Raw genomic sequence first — 18,382 nt, 5'->3', positions numbered from 1 at the left:
ATAGCTGTTTGGCCTTGAACAAACCATTTAATCTCTCTGTACTTCAGTTTCCTTATCTCCCTAATAGTAGTGACTCTCTACCTCATGTTACGAGTATTATATGAGTCAAAATACATAAAATGTCTAGACCAGTGTAAGAGAAATAATAAGTGCTTTTTTTTTTTCACATTCTCCTCTGTGGTGTGATAATAACTGAAGACTATACCATTTCTAGAAATAGCATAAACACGGGTCCAAACATTTAAAAAGTTAGATAAATGTACTGGGCAATCCATAAAAATCTATTCTGGCACCACAGCCTTTGGCAATCCAGATGCTGAAATGCACCCTAGTGGTAGGTCTGATGTAATGTGTCCACTTCTGTGACAACGTGAATGCTATTCAGGTCATCCATATGAAATATTAAAGTATATTGGTTTTCAACAATGTGTATACAATTTTTAAACTAATACTTAATTTCTGTTGCCTAAAATAAACTTGTACTTTTGAACTCCATCATAAATGTGTTGTTAGGTAATGATAAAAGCCAAAATATAATCATTTTACAAATCACTTTTGGTCTTTATCTAAACGTAAAATACAAAAGCTCATTAACACATTAAAAATATACACCTTCATGACATTTGGGTACTATTAATAGTCCAAAATATATTTTTTAAACCAGTACACCTCAGTAATGGTGTAGCTGACACACATACATTTAACCAAGCTTCTCAACTCATACTCAACCATTTCCAATGCTAATATCTTATGTGTATCTAAGCTTAATCTAAGAAAAATATTACAATGCATTTAAAATACAACTTGTCTATTACGTTTTAATACAGCCACTCATAAGGTTAATTTTTAAGTCACTCCAATACAGAATATTTTATATAATTTAAGCTTAATAAAAATACAAAAATACCACTCAAGTTGAATTAAATGTTAATAAGGCTCTAATAAGTTTCAAATTAAGTAAGAATATTGATAGCCTCTGACAAAAAATCTCTCACAATAAAAAATGAAAGGCACATCAGCACAAAGAGAAATATAATTAAATAATTAATTTAAATTTCCATATTATCAAGACTATTGAATAAATGCAACATTTCCTTTATTTTTTTTACTTCTATTTCTTTTTTAAAGATTTTATTTATTTATCTGTCAGAGAGAGAGAGAGAGCACAAGCAGGGGGAGCGGCAGGCAGAGGGAGAAGCAGGCTTCCCGCTGAGCAGGGAGCCTGACTCGGGGCTCGATTCCAGGATCCCAGGACTGTGGCCTAAGCTGAAGGCAGATGCTTAACCGATTGAGCCACCCAGGCATCCCACAACACTTCCTTTAATAGTTACTATTTATTAACTACTAATTACTTCGTGAAAATTCCACATTTGATGCATTTTTCCTGAAAATAATGAGGCATTTAGAAGAGGAACAATGAGAAAGGGGCTTCTGAGTCCTCAGTGGTAGCAGACATGTTCAGAAGCAGCCCTTGATTGTGATTATTGCCTTGCAGATCCCCTACCCTATGGAGCACTGAATCCAAGGTGATTCAAAGGAAAACTGCCTTACTGGGCTGCCTTCACTCACTGGACCCTGTGGGATCCCTCAGGTACTTGGAGGACACATAAAACGTCTATGAACTGCTCACTGCTCCAGAACACAGGTCAGCACACAACAGAGATAATCACTCCCAGAGTGCTTTCAGAAAGGACTAGGTCTAGATACAGTTTTCACGTGTTCCAGTGGTCCCTAAACCTTTTGATTTCTTGACTGATAAATTTCAGAAGTAAAAGTGAGGGACTGACAAAGGGTTGTCAACATTTTATATAAGGATATTAAAATAAATATTCATCCCTGCAATGACAGGACTTCTAAAAACACACCTAAATAGAAAAATAAAATAGACCTATTCGAGAATTCAACGAGAGAAAAAACTTAGTTTTATAAGAAGTTCACTCCCTTATGCTTCTTTCACCATGTGCTGGAATTTGGGAGCCAAGGAACGAGGATATCAGTTTATTGAATAGTGATTTTTAAACTAAATTTTATCAACAGAACACTTTCTTCAAACAAAATATTACCCGATAGTCCAATACATAATATAAAAACCAAAGAAAAGAACAATAAAAACAAACAGAGCTATGTAAAGAGAGCGAGGTCTCTGCACAGCATCTGCTTGCACACAACATAAAACCCAGCAATGCAGGGGATTTCTCAAGCCTCTTCCAGTATGCTAACTATCTGTAATTCCTCTGGCTAAAAACAAGGCTATTCCCTGAGACTCTCCATGGAAACCCCAGGCTCTGTAGGAGCCATGAACATTTGGTGTGGGGGTGGAAGTAGATTACGGAGTCCCTGGTTGTAGTTTTGTTTTGCAGAATTTTGGGAAAAAAAAAAATAGAAAAACACTTAAAAAGCCTTTTTAAAAGTAAATGCAAAGTTGAGGTAAGACACTGGACTAAAACCTATCTATTTAAAGTGCTAGCACATGGGGCGCCTGGGTGGCTCAGTCATTAAGCGTCTGCCTTCGGCTCAGGTCATGATCCCAGAGTCCTGGGATCGAGCCCCGCATCGGGCTCCCTGCTCCACGGGAAGCCTGCTTCTCCCTCTCCCCCACTCCCCCTGCTTGTGTTTCCTCTCTCACTGTCTTTCTCTCTCTCTGTCAAATATATAAATAAAATCTTTAAAAAAATAAAGTTAAATAAATAAAATTAAGTGCTAGCACAGTGCCACAGCCCAGGCAAGCAGCCCCCAAGTCAGAGCTTCTGTGATTATTACTGGCTCACCCTTTCCTACACTTCCTTACCTTTTTAGCTTACTTATCTTTTTAACTCCTTAAAGAGGTAAGAGCAATTCGGTGTTTGTTACACATACATTCAGCAGATAAATGAGCAAATGAGCTAACATTTCCAGATAGTACCAAAACTAAGGTTCTATCCTCACTTAAAACTCCTTGGCTGTTAGATAAAGCACTCTATTAATAAAATGAAAACAAAGGCATCAATTTTTACAAGGGTACCAATGATTTCTTTGGGCAATGGGGGCAGCAATAGTATTCTTCACCTCGATTAACATCATGTTGGCATGGTTCCCAGTAAAAGAATGTAGAAGGATTAGTGCGAGCTCGTTATCTCTACAATTAAAAATAAAATTTTAACCTGTTAAAGAACAGGTGTATATGATAATTTGCATAACCTCATCAAACCTTTACCACAATTTTTAAACTCAGCAATGTGCACATCTCTTCGACACACAAAAAATGAAAACCTAAGTCTATTAAACTATTCTACAGCTCATGACCAACATCCTCCTCATTCTAAACACCCCAAGAGTTTCAATTTGACAAAAATACCCCAGAAAATGTCTTTGATACAAGTTCGGGTAAATAACGCTTTCTACAGACATTCTAAAAGTCAAAGGTAACAAAATTTACTTTTATAATGAAGACGGAAACCCACCAACCAGCAAAGCAAACACACATGTATTATAGAAAAAAAAAAAAGAAACAACAACAAACACCTGGTACTTTGTACATGAGTACAGAGTCCTTGGGAAGCAGAGAGAAGTCCAACAAAGACTGCAAAGCAGTTGAGAAAAGTAGATAACAAAAATGTTAGGAGAAAAAAGCATGCAAACCACTCAAGAGTTTCAATGCAAGTCAGACAGGCTCACAAAGTTTTAATAAAAAGGTGTCCAATTAGAATATGACCTGAATTCCACTGCTTTCTCCAAAAATAAAAAATTAAAAGGGGTAATAGAAATAAATTAGAATCCCCATCACGCCACATTCAAACACTGTGACTGTGTTCAACCCTCTAATAAACGGACTTTCAGTAATTAACATTTAAGCCATGCATTTCCTTGATTTAAGCAATTAAAGTTGCCAGTCGTCATCACACACAGAGGATCCTCACTCTTCAGCACATCGACAAATTTATCATTTTATAAATCTAAACCCTCTACCATTCACTTTTCCAGAAAACTGTCTTACTACTGTGACTTTATCAAAGTTATTTCCAAGACTTAGAAACAAAAAGAATATTGTGCCTTCTCTCTCCCCAAAAACATTTTAACTATTATGAGAAACAAGGACCACACCCCAGTCATAATTAGCCGTATGTCCACAAATATGGTAGAAATTCTGAAAAAAGACTAGGCTAATACTCTGATTAGAAGCAAAATCATTTCTATCAAGAATTTCCATTCTGTATGCAATCACTACTTGGACATTTCAGGATATACAATCTAACATCACTCTTAGTTATTATATAGCTGCTTATATTGGTCTATGTTTCAGTCACATTACTATTAGAATATATACATATTTACTTCTATATATATTTAAAGAGAATACAATATTTTCTTTACAACATACAAAATATATTTAAAGAAAATACAAATATTTTCAAATGAAATAATTTCCCCAAAAGATATAAATTATAACTTTAACATATTTTTCATATAACCAATACCACAAAAAATTACAGATTATTAAAGAGCTGGAGAAGACCTTCATCAGGAAAAATATCTCGAAAAGTCAATGGTAATTCAAAAATTTTGTGGGGAAAGGGAAAAGAAAAAATTAACTACCCTATGGATAGAAGGGGCTTGGAAAAGGAGTCAAAAGGCAATGGATCAGATTCGGGAAATGAAAAATGTTTCAAAACCTATAAATCTTCAGATTTCGGCACTGATTTTTTTTCTAAACAAAATATAGAAACAAAGTAACTTTAATCTTTATTGGTAAAAATCAAACTGTGGAAAACTGAGTATTTAATATTATATTTTTACTTCGAAAGAAGGTAAAGGCAGTAATCTAAAAAGTAAGTTACTTCAATCATTTTATTTTAGTATGTGCCACCACCAGAAAAGAGCAAGCTCTATTTTATACTTCATCTGTTGAGTTGGTAAATAAAGTGACTCTAGGGAAGGTGCTATTAAAACAATCACTCCTAATGTTCTAGGCTGCAGATCAAGAAACAGTCTTACATTTTTCTTCATTTCTGGCTCAATTCAGACTTCAATCATCCATCTAACTCCAAATTAGTAATTTACTAGAAGAACATTTGAAATTAGTATTTGCCTTTTTTATAAATCATGTATACTCTTTGGTTGAGGTTAAAACCTCAAGTTTCTATAAAACTTCCAAATAAAACAATGTAACCTTATCGTATGTTATAGTATCATAAAATCATCCACTAACCAAATGTTATTGGCTGATTTTACACATTAGACTCCCAAAATAACAGTATAACAAATCACATTTAAATTTGGGAGATTCTGACCCCAAATGTGGGAGTACATTTAAGGTATACAGTTAAAAGTTGAGCCATATGTTTCTTAAATATTATATTCTATTAAATCCTTAAACCAAAGTTCTGATCCCATTAAATATTTTCTGGCTTCAAAACCAAGAACTCCTGTAATTATTTCTAGCTCTAACAATTCCTATTTTTAGTTGAAATAGGATATAAGAAAGAAGCAAGAAGGAACTCTGATTAAAGTGACAAAACAGGAAGTCAGTCCAAGGAAGGTGATGGTAAATGGTCTCCCAAAAGAACTTTTGACAGAGAAACCCTATCTCCCATAGAGGTTACATAAAAGTATCTCTAAAGAGGAATTATATATTAAAATAATGTAATTAAACATTAAAATGTCTACACCCTCTAACTGCAAGCCTAGCTACTTGTAAAATGAATCTTTTTTACCTGATGCTGTTGGAGCTCCTCTTCCATCAGCTATTGCTTTGGAAGAAGGATCTGTAAGCATCTGTGTGTCTTCCTTTTCTGCCCTGGGACATTCATTATGGTAAGCGGGATCTGAGGCTAGCGGTGTTGAAACTTCTGAACCACGACTTAAGTCAAGAGGGAGACAGGGTCCCAGCTTCTCAAGTGACAAATGTGCAACATCAGGCACTATGCAAAATAAAGAATGTAATTGAGTATTAACACAGATAAACTGGCTCCGTTAATATCAATGTGGATTAAAATGTTATCTAAGTTAAACAGTGCCTGGCACAACAGAAGGCACTCAATAAATATCTGTAGAGTAAACCAAGTGCTTGTAAATCCAAAAGATGTAAGAAGGAAAAAGAAGAAAATTCTTAATGTTTTCATAATCTTTATCTCTTTTATGTTTGGTTCTATAGGAAATCAATATACATTACCCTCTGGTACTGAAGACTCTTGCTGATTTTGAGAACTGATGGAGAATACTTTCCCATCAGTGGCTGGAGAGGGAGGAGAAACCTTTTCTACGGAATCATCAGGCATGGGCAAGGTGGCTAAGCGCTGAGATCTTCTTCTCCGCTCACTATGCTTGAAAGGTCTAGGGGGGTTCACAGGCTGTGGAGAACCTAGAAAAAGATCTTCAATGTTCACGAAGCAGACACATGCCAGGATCATCTTATAATATTTAAGGAGATAAATGGGAAAAATGATTCAAATTCTGCCCTCTGATGTTGTAAGGTATCCACAAGGAACAGCATGTTCCAAAAGTAATCATAGGCAAAAACTGTGCCCTCATTCACAAAAAGTTAAATCAAAACTTCTAAAATCTAAAGCCTACCAGAACCAAAAGAAAAAAAACATGGAACATTGATTTCAGGTAGTTTCCCAAGTGACAGACTACAGTTAATTCTCTAATTGCAGATCATTGTGTTAGTTGTTATTCTTCCTTTGGGAAAATAGTCTCTGTACAGCCGAGATTTTTTAAAAATTAAAAAAATATATATATATTCCTTTTGCTACATTACAAATCTAGAAACTCGAAGGGAAAAAAAGGCAGGGGGCATAGGTGACAAAAATCTGACATGCATTGTAGAGTTAGTGCTTCACTTGCCAAAATAAAACTAACGTAAATAAGTTTATCCCACCCTCATTCCCACAAATGGATTTTTATAAACATAAGTTTGGGCCTGATTCATTAAAAAAAATTGAACACAAACAACTTGAAGTACTTACGGGCAAATAATGAGGACTTTAAAAGAACAGAACACTATTCTTGTCCTCATGTGTTTGTTTTTTATAACTAACTTGGTAGGTCAATTAAACATCTTCTAGCTATGTAACACAAAAGTTTGGAAATTTCTGTGTTTTTTTTTTTTTAACCTTTAGTTTTCTTCTTTCTACGTGGCATGTAAACATGTTGGAAGAATTTAGAATAGGCAGGATTACACAGGCCAATACGCTCATGTTATCTTAACTCAGGAGGAGGAAATACGAGTGGTCTAAAGAGGTTGATGCTTTGGGTATTTAAAAGTAATTTTACAAAAATCAAAACAAAAAAAGACATGGTGATAATTGAAAAAAATGAAAGAATAAGATTCAATTGCTGTAACACTGGCTATAATACCAAAATACAAAACAATTTCAAAATAAAATACTTATCAATGTCACATGACATTGTGGTGACTACTAATGACATCATTTCATGATAAATGCCAAAATGAAATGAAGCTTTATGAGGAAACAACTGAGCTTTTCTGTTCCCATTCTTTCTACCCATTTATTAAAAAGAACAAAACCAAACCAAAAAAGTACCAAAGCCTGCTCAAAAATTCAAAAATATGGTTTGGTAGAAAATATGGCAACTGAATGGAAGAAGAGGTGACTATATCTGACTGCTAAAAGTCTTCTCAATGCCAACATTTTTCATTGTGGAAGATATGATATGGAAGAGTTCATAAGAAAATGTGTCACATTCATTTACTAATCAGGATACTAATTCACTTGGTGTATAAACTGCCAAAGGGAAGTAACTCTTTATCCAGCGCCTTCCCATGTAACGGTTTTTCATATGTCTCTAACTTAGAATACTAAACTAACAGGAGAAACACAGGGTCATCTTCTTTTATATATCCAGACCCATGACGGGAGGCTATTTTATAAAGACTACTAAGTTAACTACCCTGAGATTAGTGGTATTGAAACAGTAAAATCTTTAAAAATAAGATCAAGGAAGCATTCTTCTTCCTTCATTAGTAAAAATAAATTGAAATTTGTACTCCAAATCCCAGAACAAGAATGAATAAAATGTACTGCAGGGGGATACAGACAAATGGGGACAATAACTAGATCTATCCATAAGAATAGCCTTAGGAGTTGAGGAAAAAATATCCAGTGTGAGTCTTTCTCTGTCTTTGTTTTGTTTTGGTTTGGTTTTTTGTAATGAATCAGGCCTCTCATTGTGCTTGGATTATTATTATTGAGGATAGCCAAACTACAGTTAAGAGTTTGCGTTATTAAATGGTAAGGTTTCTCAACCAGTTACAGTCTCTGTACAATAAATCAGTCAGAAATGTATATGCTTTTTGCCCCTGAAATAGTTTTAAGCCTTCCCTATCATATCCACTTAAGTTTGAATTTGTAAAAAGCAACTTCATAAAAATACAATATAACTACAATCAAACTGTTTTTAATGTATCTTATAGGATAAGTAACTATTTTTTAAAAATCTGTGCTCACTAGTTTTATTTATCACTGAAGAAGAAAGCTGAGATACAAGCGTCAAATCCTCGACTTGTATTAATTCTGGGGAAAGTGGTGATTTAGGGGGTTTTATACACCCAGAAGAATCTCCAGATTCATGTTTGCATTTCTTGCTGCGAGCCTTCCCTGAAGACAAAGTTGAGGATAACAGTGCAGGTTTCTGAGTGTTGGCAGAACTGCTAATGTCAGCTTCATTTTTTTTCTGACTTTGAGGTTTAGGTGAAATCGCCTGAATAAATAATAAAAAATTGATATTTTTATTTTGGTTTCTTCATTTTTGTTCTTGTATTCTATTTTGATTGTTAAGCAACTTTAGTATCCAAAAACATTGTTAAGCAACATATAACATTTCTATTACAAATGAAAAACCAAAAAGAACCCCACAAATTATTAACTAAAAGTTGAATAGGCTATCTTTAAAGGGATGCTGTCAACTTTTAGTCTAAGTTTGACTATTTAAAAATATATTATTCCTAATAGTCTCAGAATAAAAAATTTTATCTTGATGGACAAAGATTTTCAGAGTATTACACTGAAATATATCTCATTTAAAACCATAATTACCAACTACCTTAATAACAATTAGGTAAATAAACAGCATTTTCGTTTTTTAGGGCAGTAGAGGAATACATTTAAGCTTCTGACTTGTAGATGTTTTCTTATAAAACAATCTCTTTTATGAAGTTGAATGCAGAGGTCTAAGTAGACAGTTTCCCTTTAAAGAAAGATCTCAACAGGAAAACAATGACCAAATTAACGAAACATTATCTTTAACTCATTTTAGTGCTGAAAGCTAGAGTTTCATAAGCATAGTGCATCATGAAATCAAAGCCACCAGCAATACAGAGTTAAAAGACTAAAAAACAATACAAAACAAGCAACAACAACAACAACAACAAAAAAAAACCAAGGAGTAAAACCAAGTGTAAGTTAAAAACATTGGATTTAAAAACAAAATACGTCGCATTCTTAGATGAGAATTTTTACCTTCCTCCTGCCAACTGATACTTTTAAAAAAAAATTAGAACTTTGTCAGTTCTTTCATAAAGGATATCTTTATTCATTTGGCAGTAAAATTTCCTACCTATGTAGAAATAGATGTGAATGTGTCCGAAGACAACAGAGAATGGCCACATTGGATGGATTTACAATCTATGGTGTGGGAATGCCTATGCTGTATCTCTTTCTGACACATGTATCTGAGAGCAAAAGAGGAGATACACTTTTTTAAAAAAATCCATACTAAGATAGGCCTCTATAAAATAGAATCAAATTGCTAGCACTATGAACAACATGCCTGTCCCCAGGAAACCTTTTTACTTCCTGATCTTTTGTGAGGGGTGACCATCAGGTCAGCAGTCTGCAGTTCTCTGGAATATGAAAGATCATTGTCTGGGGACCAAACAGCCTTCTGTTCCCACTAAAATACAAGGCACTCAAATTTTGGTGTACAGTTGGTATTAAGTAGGGCACCTTTGGATGCCCTATAGATGGCATGTCAGACATACCACATAAAAGGGCTGGTGTCAAGTGTCCCATTCATTCAGTTGTCATCATTTCTATTCTTGAATTTACTCATTAAACATGTGTATAAGTGCAGATTAATCATTTGAAAAAGTACTCCATAAATGGAAAGGATTCCTAGACTTATCATAAAAGGTGTTGCCAGAAAAGTAATTAGAGCCATTACTTGTAAATAAACAATTTTATTGTTCATCTTCACATATGTGAGAGACATCACTACAGCATCCAGTACTCTCAAGTTACAAAGTTATAAAACAAGATTGTAAAACTTAAATTAGTATCTTGATAAGGTGCTTAACTTCTAAACAAGGACAAATTAACATTTTTAAAAACTTACTGAATTATGCATCTAATGCAGGTGTTTATCCAAAAGTAAATATAACATGACAATTCCCTAATACAATTAAATAATCTATAATTAATATCTGAGAATTGGGGTTCAAAACCACACTTTGAATTTTTTAAAAGTGTAAATAAAGGAAATCCATTAGCACAGTAAGTTCTGGCTATAGGCCTGTTATCAATCTATGTCATGAGCGACATTATTTTACTCATTAAGACAACAGAGGTTAGTGACAATCAATACCTCTCCGTTAAGTCTGGAGCAGATACCAATACTTGTAATTGAGAGTTTTATAACTCGGCTTTTTAACTTTGAAGCAGGGCAAACAGCATAAAAATTAAGAGTTTGGTTACAAAACATTTTCACAATGATATCAATCTGAATGACAAAAAATGAGGGAACAGCACTTATGTTCCTTAAAAATCTAAAATAATTTACAAAGTTTTCAGTAATGATTATTGGTCTCTTTGTTACAAAACTGGCAAGGACTCTCAAAAATGTGTACTTATGCAAATAGAAACAGCCGAGTTACTCAATTTTTTCTTTTTTTTTAAACTCAATTTCAGAATATTGTTGTCTGTACTTATCTCTGAAATGGGCACTGCCCTTTACGCTAACTTCCACATGTAATAAGTAATTTTCACAATCACATTCACCGCAGCAGGATTGTGCATAATGAAAGATTGACATTGTAATGAATTTTCCAGAAACATTTTATTACCCAAGTCCCTGATTTATTGCATTCTGAGAATACCATAAACAGTGGTGAAAATACAAAATACTGTTATATCTGGGACGTTGAATATAGTAATACAGAGTAAAAAAAAAAATCACTTAAAATTTGGTTGATATACTGACAGTAACGGCAAAGACTTAACCGCTTGATGATCACAGAAAATCAGAAGGTATGATTCGCTGACATATCAATTTAAAAGACCATTGGTTTAATACAACATTAATGGAGGCACCAAAACAATGCACTGTTATCAAATCAGGCCTAAAATAACCCTGAAAAACTCAATACAATATCAATTAAATTTGGACTATTTTTTTTTTTTTAAACGCATATAGAGAAGAGCGAAAGATACTCATTTTAAAGTCTTCTTTATTAGGCTACTAATAAAGAAAATTAAATTAATACAAAAAGGATATATTAAAACTACATTAAGGCTCAGATTTTAAAACAGGAGAACCAAGGAAATCCATTTATGGCTATTACTGTGTTCTTATAGTCTTACAGTGCCCAAGAAGTTAAGCCCTTAGAGAATGTAAAAGCATGCACAGTTCATTATGTACAGGTACTGTGGGAATCTGAAGGTAGCCGAGGCAAAACCTAGCAACTGCAACCTTCGCTTTTAAATTCCTCTATTAGGTGGTTTAAAGACAGACCCTTCATAGTTTTTTAAAATTTTTTTTGTAGTTATTAAAATATACATCCTAGCAAAAATGTATGGCTCATTGATCAATTCATAAAACACATAGTCAGTCTAACAACACCAACTGTTACAATATAAAAGAAACTTCTTACAAAAGAAGCTTTATTAGATGTCAAAAACCCTGTTTTAACTCACAAATTAAAAGTATTTGTGTAAGGGTCTTTTTGTAAGCTAGTTAAAGGTGGTCCAGCTGGAAGTTTATACCCTGGGATGCCTGTCTCCGGGCCTTCAAATGTCGGAGACAGAGGCTTTAATGCCAGTCTACTGAAAACAAACACTAACGAAGTCTGTAGTTTATCTGTATACCTGGGAGAAGGCAGAGTTAAAAATATATCATCCATTAATTAGCTTCCTATTCCCATATCTGATCACAAGGGCAATTTCAATTACGTGGATACTCTAGCTCCGTGACCATTCCAGTTGGGAACCTTGAAAACAATCAAATGCTACCGTTTCATACCTGCTCCAGCATTGGAGCTGTTTCAGTGCAGTCTTCCTTTCTGTCAGCACCATCCACCCCAACAGCTTTGGATGCCAACAAACCTTGAGAAAAATTGTACAGAAATGGCTCATTAGAAAAATTAGTGACTTTCACTCTAACTTCCCCAAATTTTAGTAGCTGAAATCCCCCATCCTTCTTACTATATAGGAAGCAAACATTCTCAAAAGTTTGCTTGTTAAAAATACAAACACCCGTAAGGGACGAAATCGGAACTTGAAAGAGGCTTATACAATTAGTTTTCTGGAAAAATATTACTCCTAAAGATTAAAAAACCATACTCATACAGATTTAGTCTGTAAAAATTTTAAAGTCTATGGCTTAACGTCTAGAAACCTAAGATTACTTAAATACTCATAACATGGGCTTTGTCTGTACAACCAAAATATAGAGTTAATATTAAGATCTGAAAAATCCTTCCAACCATCTAGAATGTAAGATTTTATTGTTGTTGTTATTAGCTTAAAAAAAAACAAAAAACAAAAACTCCCGATTTTTAATTCCACTTGGAACTTTTGACCTAAGCTTTATGGGTTTATCCCTACATCTCACTGTACCTTATCCTCTGACAAAAGTGCCAAAAACACTGATGGGTCTGTTTTATGTTAACAGGAAAAAAAGGGCAGACCCTTCCTACAGTTGAGCTTAATAGTACAGCCTCATTCTACAAATGATGAAATAATTTAGGAATTCCAGTTTTCTCCAATGTGTATCACCAATTCTCAATTTTAGAAGACAAAATATTTCATCTGAAGTATATAAAATAACTTTGCAAGACATTAAAACTCTGCCTTAATTTATAAATTAAAGGCATTTACATGGTCAAGATTCTTTGCAAAGCACCTGACAGATACCTTCAATGAAGCCAAACTTGTATAACAAGTATGTCTTTGCTGATGACGACTGGCACATAAAAGATCACCAAAAATCACCTCTGTCATTTCAAAGTTGGTTACACAAAAACTCTGCTTCAAAGGAAGTAATTTTAACAATCAAAGACATAACAGTGAACTTACTACAACAATTATACCACCTATATTACTGAAGCAGTCTACAGCAGACTTAACAGGAGGAAAAAAGTGCCTGCAAATGCCACGTAACATCAAGCTATCCACGTGGCAACATCTCTTGACTTTTTCAGATAGCAATCTCATAGATGTTAAGTAATCTAAGTATGAATTCAAACATTAAAATCATACCCTTAAAGTAGTATTAGAACCAAGTGGTAAATTAGGCAAAAAGCACCTTTCCTTTATTGGGAAGTTGAATATCCAGCACCCGGAATTAATATTTAAGATAGAAAAGGCTGAGTGTAAAACAATGATTTTGATACATTACTGGTATTAAAAAGGATATTTGGTCTAGTTTGATATAACAATCTATATAGTTTGCTCACACAATATTAAGTATAGATTTAAATGGGGGGAAAAACCCCATATAGAAATAATTTTACAAAAAGCTTACAAACCATAAATTCAATCCTAATCACATTAACAGCACTTCTGAACGTATTTTTAGATGACTGAAAGAGATATAGCACGGTGTATTTCCTTAACATTTAAAACCACGTTCACTAGGTTTTTCTTCTCCAGCTAATATTTTTTGAGAATCAATACTACTGAAATAAAAAGGGAAATAGGGAATCAAGTTCTTTTGCAGAAAACTGAGTAGAGGCTCCACATCTAAGGTTTACTCAAACAGGACAAATATTTTGCTCTTCAGTCTATTAAATATATCTTACTTTTGCTTCCTTTCATACAGGTGCCAGAAATACTTTTTAAATCCCATCAATGCACAGAAGAGATCTCAAATTACAAAATTAAAAATAAGGTACCACAAGCTTTAAAATAAACAAAATAATTCAGACATACTTGTGAATTTAAATTAGGATATTATAGACCCAATTAATTAAAAGCAATTCCCACCTAATGGTTTGTGAATGAAAAATAAAGCTTTGTAATGTTCTTATAAAAAGTAATGGGGCATTTAATAAGAAAGTACTCAAAATTAGATCAGAAAATACAGTACGTGGCATCCTGAGAATTCAAATGCGTCCAGTACAATCAATAAAAGCTTTTCATACTTTATATACATGCTATCTTACAGAAGAGGTACCAAATACAAACAACAAAAGGGGACAAGATTAAAAGTCTTTGACAAGTCTCTGATTACTGCTGCCTTAAGAGACTGTCCAAAATCTGTTTTCTTGGCCTGCGAACATGCTGGGGAGAAATGCAATATCCTTAGAAAATGAGAAGAGTTAAGTGAAAGGAAAGAGATACAAATGAATTTTAGTTATCTGTAAATACTTATTAATTATCAATATATCACTAACAGGTCCTCCTCCAGAAGAATGTATCTGTAATTATCTTAACAGAATGCATTATGCAGTTTCGAGATTATTATGTAAATATCAGGTAAAAGTAGAATATCAAATATTCATGAGTCACACCCACAAAGTCACAATTTCTCAATACTGTACTTCATCTACAAAAATACATAGTTGTCTCTCTCTGCTAATAGGAATGAACAGAACAGAGGCCAGAGTACCCTGGAATGGCAAAGCGGAGGAAAGAAAAAGTAGTTAAATTTGTGCTCCACTTTTCAACCAGGGATTCCAAAACACAACGTTCTTGCTGGGAATAAGAATCAAATACTCTTGAAATTATCATCAGTAACATGTACTGGCTCATTCAAACCTCTGGGTTTTTTTTAATTATTTTTAAAATTCCTTAAGCTGCACACACATATCTAAACTGGCTGAAATTCTAGGAACTCCTAGAACTAGGAGAAACAGACCATGCACCAATTGCTGATGTTTCTTCTTTTTACTCCCCTGACAATCTGTATTTTAAAATCTACTCAAATTCCCCTGAAGTTTGCTTGCAACTTTGTCTCAAAGTATGGACTCTGGAATCTCCCTGTAAAATTAATTCTAAATCAGCATGCGTAAGGTATATAACTATCAATAAGGTACATTACATAATGAAAAATAAGTCTCTGAAGAACATATATATGCTGTGTAACTATCATTTCAAATATGTACTTACTTGGAAACTTCAAAAAAAGCCATCTTACACCTACCATTCCCTAAAGAGAAATCAGGCTTTAGAATCCCTATAGGGTGTGTATATGAGGGAGGAAACAGAAGGAGAGTGAATATATCAATTAAATTTATCCAGTGGCCGGTCCACATATTTCCAGCTAGAATGGTTTAAAAAATATATAAAATGGATTATGGGGGAATACATCAGGGCAGGCTAAGATGCTGCCATGATCATAACCCGATCCCTCTCAGTAGTAAAGAGGCAAAAAGACACATGTAAGTGAGCTTGATAAATTTAAAATACACCATAATTCCATAACAAAATCACTATTTTATAGTAGTTTTCATCTCTTTTTATGGTCTACAAATGAAATTTACTGCACAGAAACAAGCCTGAGTTCCAACCACTGAAGACAATCTTGTTAAGATCTATTATCTTTTTGCATGATATAGTTGCAAGGTGAACACAGAAATAAATACAGAAAGATGAACTATTAAAAGGATTATCATACATTCAAATCTTCTGAGTAAATAAAGGGAAAAATCATAATGACTTCACATCTGTAAAATCTTACATTTTTCTACTGCTGCCAAACTATCACTTGTTCTTTTGAGACTCCCAAGGGGATGTGAGGACAGAGTCCCTCCACACAAGGTGCAGGGTGTTACTAAGCAACCAGTATTAGAATTTCCTTGAGGCACATGGTAACATGGTTTTCCCCACTATTGTCTTTTCAAGGCCATAGGTAAATAATATGTTGTTGTGCACTGAGCTGTCTTCTTCTTTTATTTCTTTAAATGTTGGGCTTGAACTTCTCAGTAAGGCACCTGTGAGAACAGACTGCCTGAAACTAAAAGCAGATTATCCAGACTACAGGAAAACCCTTGAGGCTGGTAAGTTGGCAGTCACCCAGCGTCAGTGTCACGTCCATCTCCCTTGGTCTTGGCCCCTCCAGTAGCGCTCTTTCAGTCTTGTCTCACAGGAGCTAGAAGTGCTCTTCCTCTTCTGCCACAGTATGCAACCCTAGTTTCCACTCTGCTAGGGCCAAACCAAGCTGCCATCGTAACAATCACCCGGATAACATTTTGACTTTCTCCAAAGCTAACAGTTTCTAAGGAAAAGGTGGAATGGGTGAATTCATTTGAAATATTTCCTGTCCTGGGGCCAAAAATATCCTTTATCAGAAAAAGGCACAAAAACAACATTAACAAATGGAAAGACTAAATATTCTCACCTGTTGAAACCAATTATAATCACTTAAAATGAACACTATAATAAAACAGTGGTTGTAAAGAACCCTCAGCTGCAGAGTCATTTTTCAATGGGCTTCTATTCTTCAGAAAATGGTCAACATGTCTAATTTCCATTTATTCTTTGATCTGACAATGAAACCAAAGCTTCTTCATATTACTTAAAAGAATGCCAACAGAGGTTTATATAGGTTTATTAGGCCAAAGACACTAAAAAACACTTTGTCCTTAAAATAAGAAGATATGACTAAATACTTAAAGTATTTTAATTCCCCTTTTAACATGTATTCAGAAAAATTAAGTATGTTTACAATTTTTTTAAAGACTAGAATCATTAGGCTGAAGAGGTCTTGCAAGTGAGAGGGCTAGTATGACTAGCCCTGCTTCAGATACTTAAATCTCTTCTCCTGTGAACACTAACCAGGCTAGGATTTCCAGAGTTTTCATCATCCTAACACCCTACTTCCTAAATTACAACAAAGCCCAGAAAAATAAGACGAGCTTCTAAGGACCAACCCGAAGGTAAGACATTTAAGAAACTTATAAAAGTACTTTTACTTTGGGAATTAACATATTCAGGAACTAAATTTAATTCAGCATTCATCTTTCCAACCATTTTTGCTACCATCTTTTTTTCTTTTTTAAGTTTTTATTTTTTCAAGTAATCTCTATACCCAACGTGGGGCTTGAACCCACAATCCCGAGATCAAGAGTTGCATGCTCCACTGACTGAGCCAGCCAGGCACCTCTTATTTGCTACCATCTTCAATGAGACCGGGCAAGAGTAAGAATGTTTATATAATAATATTTAGAACCACAGAGATTATGTCACCACAGGTTGACAAAGGCAGATAATTCAATGGTTATAGAAACTACTCCTACCAGGTGATTTTAAAACTATGGAATTTCATGACATTTGATCCTATCAATCCTCACAACAACCCTGTGAGGTAGGTAGAAAATATGTTATAGTTTTCACATTTCGCAACAGAAAAAGCTGACAGTGTTGGAGGATGTTGACCTTGAAGAACCGTAAAGTAACTGTCTTTCTTGTTGACCAGCTTGTTACACTAAACCACAGATACATTTCACTTTATTAAAAGCAGACTACTCTAAAATCAAACCCTCCAATCCTCCCCCCCCCCCGACCCCAAAAGAATCATTGTAGTTTACCAGTAATCTTGTTAAGTCGGGCTCTCTTTGCCTGAAATGAGTTGCCTTGATTATTTTTCCTCTTGTTTGATAATGTGCTCTCTGGCTGTGGAAAGACCATCTTTGGAACGTTCTCTACATGAAGTCCTACTTTTAATAGAATACATATATGAGAGTTTATCTAGAATCCAAAGTTAAAAAACATGATCTTTTTTTTAAATAGCAAAATAGTAAAAATGCTTTGCACTTAATTTTTTTTAACCTACTGCTTAACATAGAACTTTAAGAAACACAAATTTCTCGAAACTAATATATTAGAAATAAAGAACTATTAAGCAGTTATTCTTTAGGAAAGAAAAGCAGGAAGAAAATGACACTGCTTTTTCCATATTACATACCAAAATACATGCAGAAGCACTTAAAAAGTTAAAGAAAAAAAAACACAAAACAAATACCCCAAAGCCTACTAAACAAGAACTTAAAAGTCAAAATCTGAACTCATTTCTATTCAAGAATACTGAGGTCACCCATTAACCAGTACCCATATTAGACCAGTAAACTTCAGCTCTGTAACCTGCTACAGAAGTTAACCATTCATGTGAGGGACAAGCCCAATCATCCGACCATACCCTCAAATTGCAAGTAGCTAAGGGGTCTGGC

The 18,382-nt window shown here is 34.2% G+C and overlaps 1 protein-coding gene across 12 annotated transcripts in view; it reads right to left on the bottom strand.

Annotated features, from left to right (window-relative positions):
• Positions 1-18,382, bottom strand: part of PHF20L1 (PHD finger protein 20 like 1) — a 72,912-nt gene that overhangs the window by 25,893 nt on the left and 28,637 nt on the right. For 9 of the 12 annotated variants that reach the window (XM_027585244.1, XM_027585390.1, XM_027585534.1 and 6 more), the window contains 5 exons: positions 17,744-17,872; positions 12,235-12,317; positions 8,448-8,700; positions 6,149-6,337; positions 5,691-5,897 (listed from right to left, as the gene is read on the bottom strand). In XM_027585244.1, coding sequence (XP_027441045.1) covers positions 5,691-5,897; positions 6,149-6,337; positions 8,448-8,700; positions 12,235-12,317; positions 17,744-17,872 — 861 coding nt within the window. The remainder of the gene's footprint in view (positions 1-5,690; positions 5,898-6,148; positions 6,338-8,447; positions 8,701-12,234; positions 12,318-17,743; positions 17,873-18,382) is intronic. The other 3 variants (XM_027585463.1, XM_027585836.1, XM_027585679.1) reach the window with 1 other exon arrangement.

This window comes from Zalophus californianus, chromosome 4 (assembly GCF_009762305.2).
Source record: "Zalophus californianus isolate mZalCal1 chromosome 4, mZalCal1.pri.v2, whole genome shotgun sequence".
In the NCBI taxonomy this organism is placed as follows: Eukaryota; Metazoa; Chordata; class Mammalia; order Carnivora; family Otariidae; genus Zalophus; species Zalophus californianus.
This window is presented reverse-complemented; position numbering and strand designations above follow the sequence as displayed.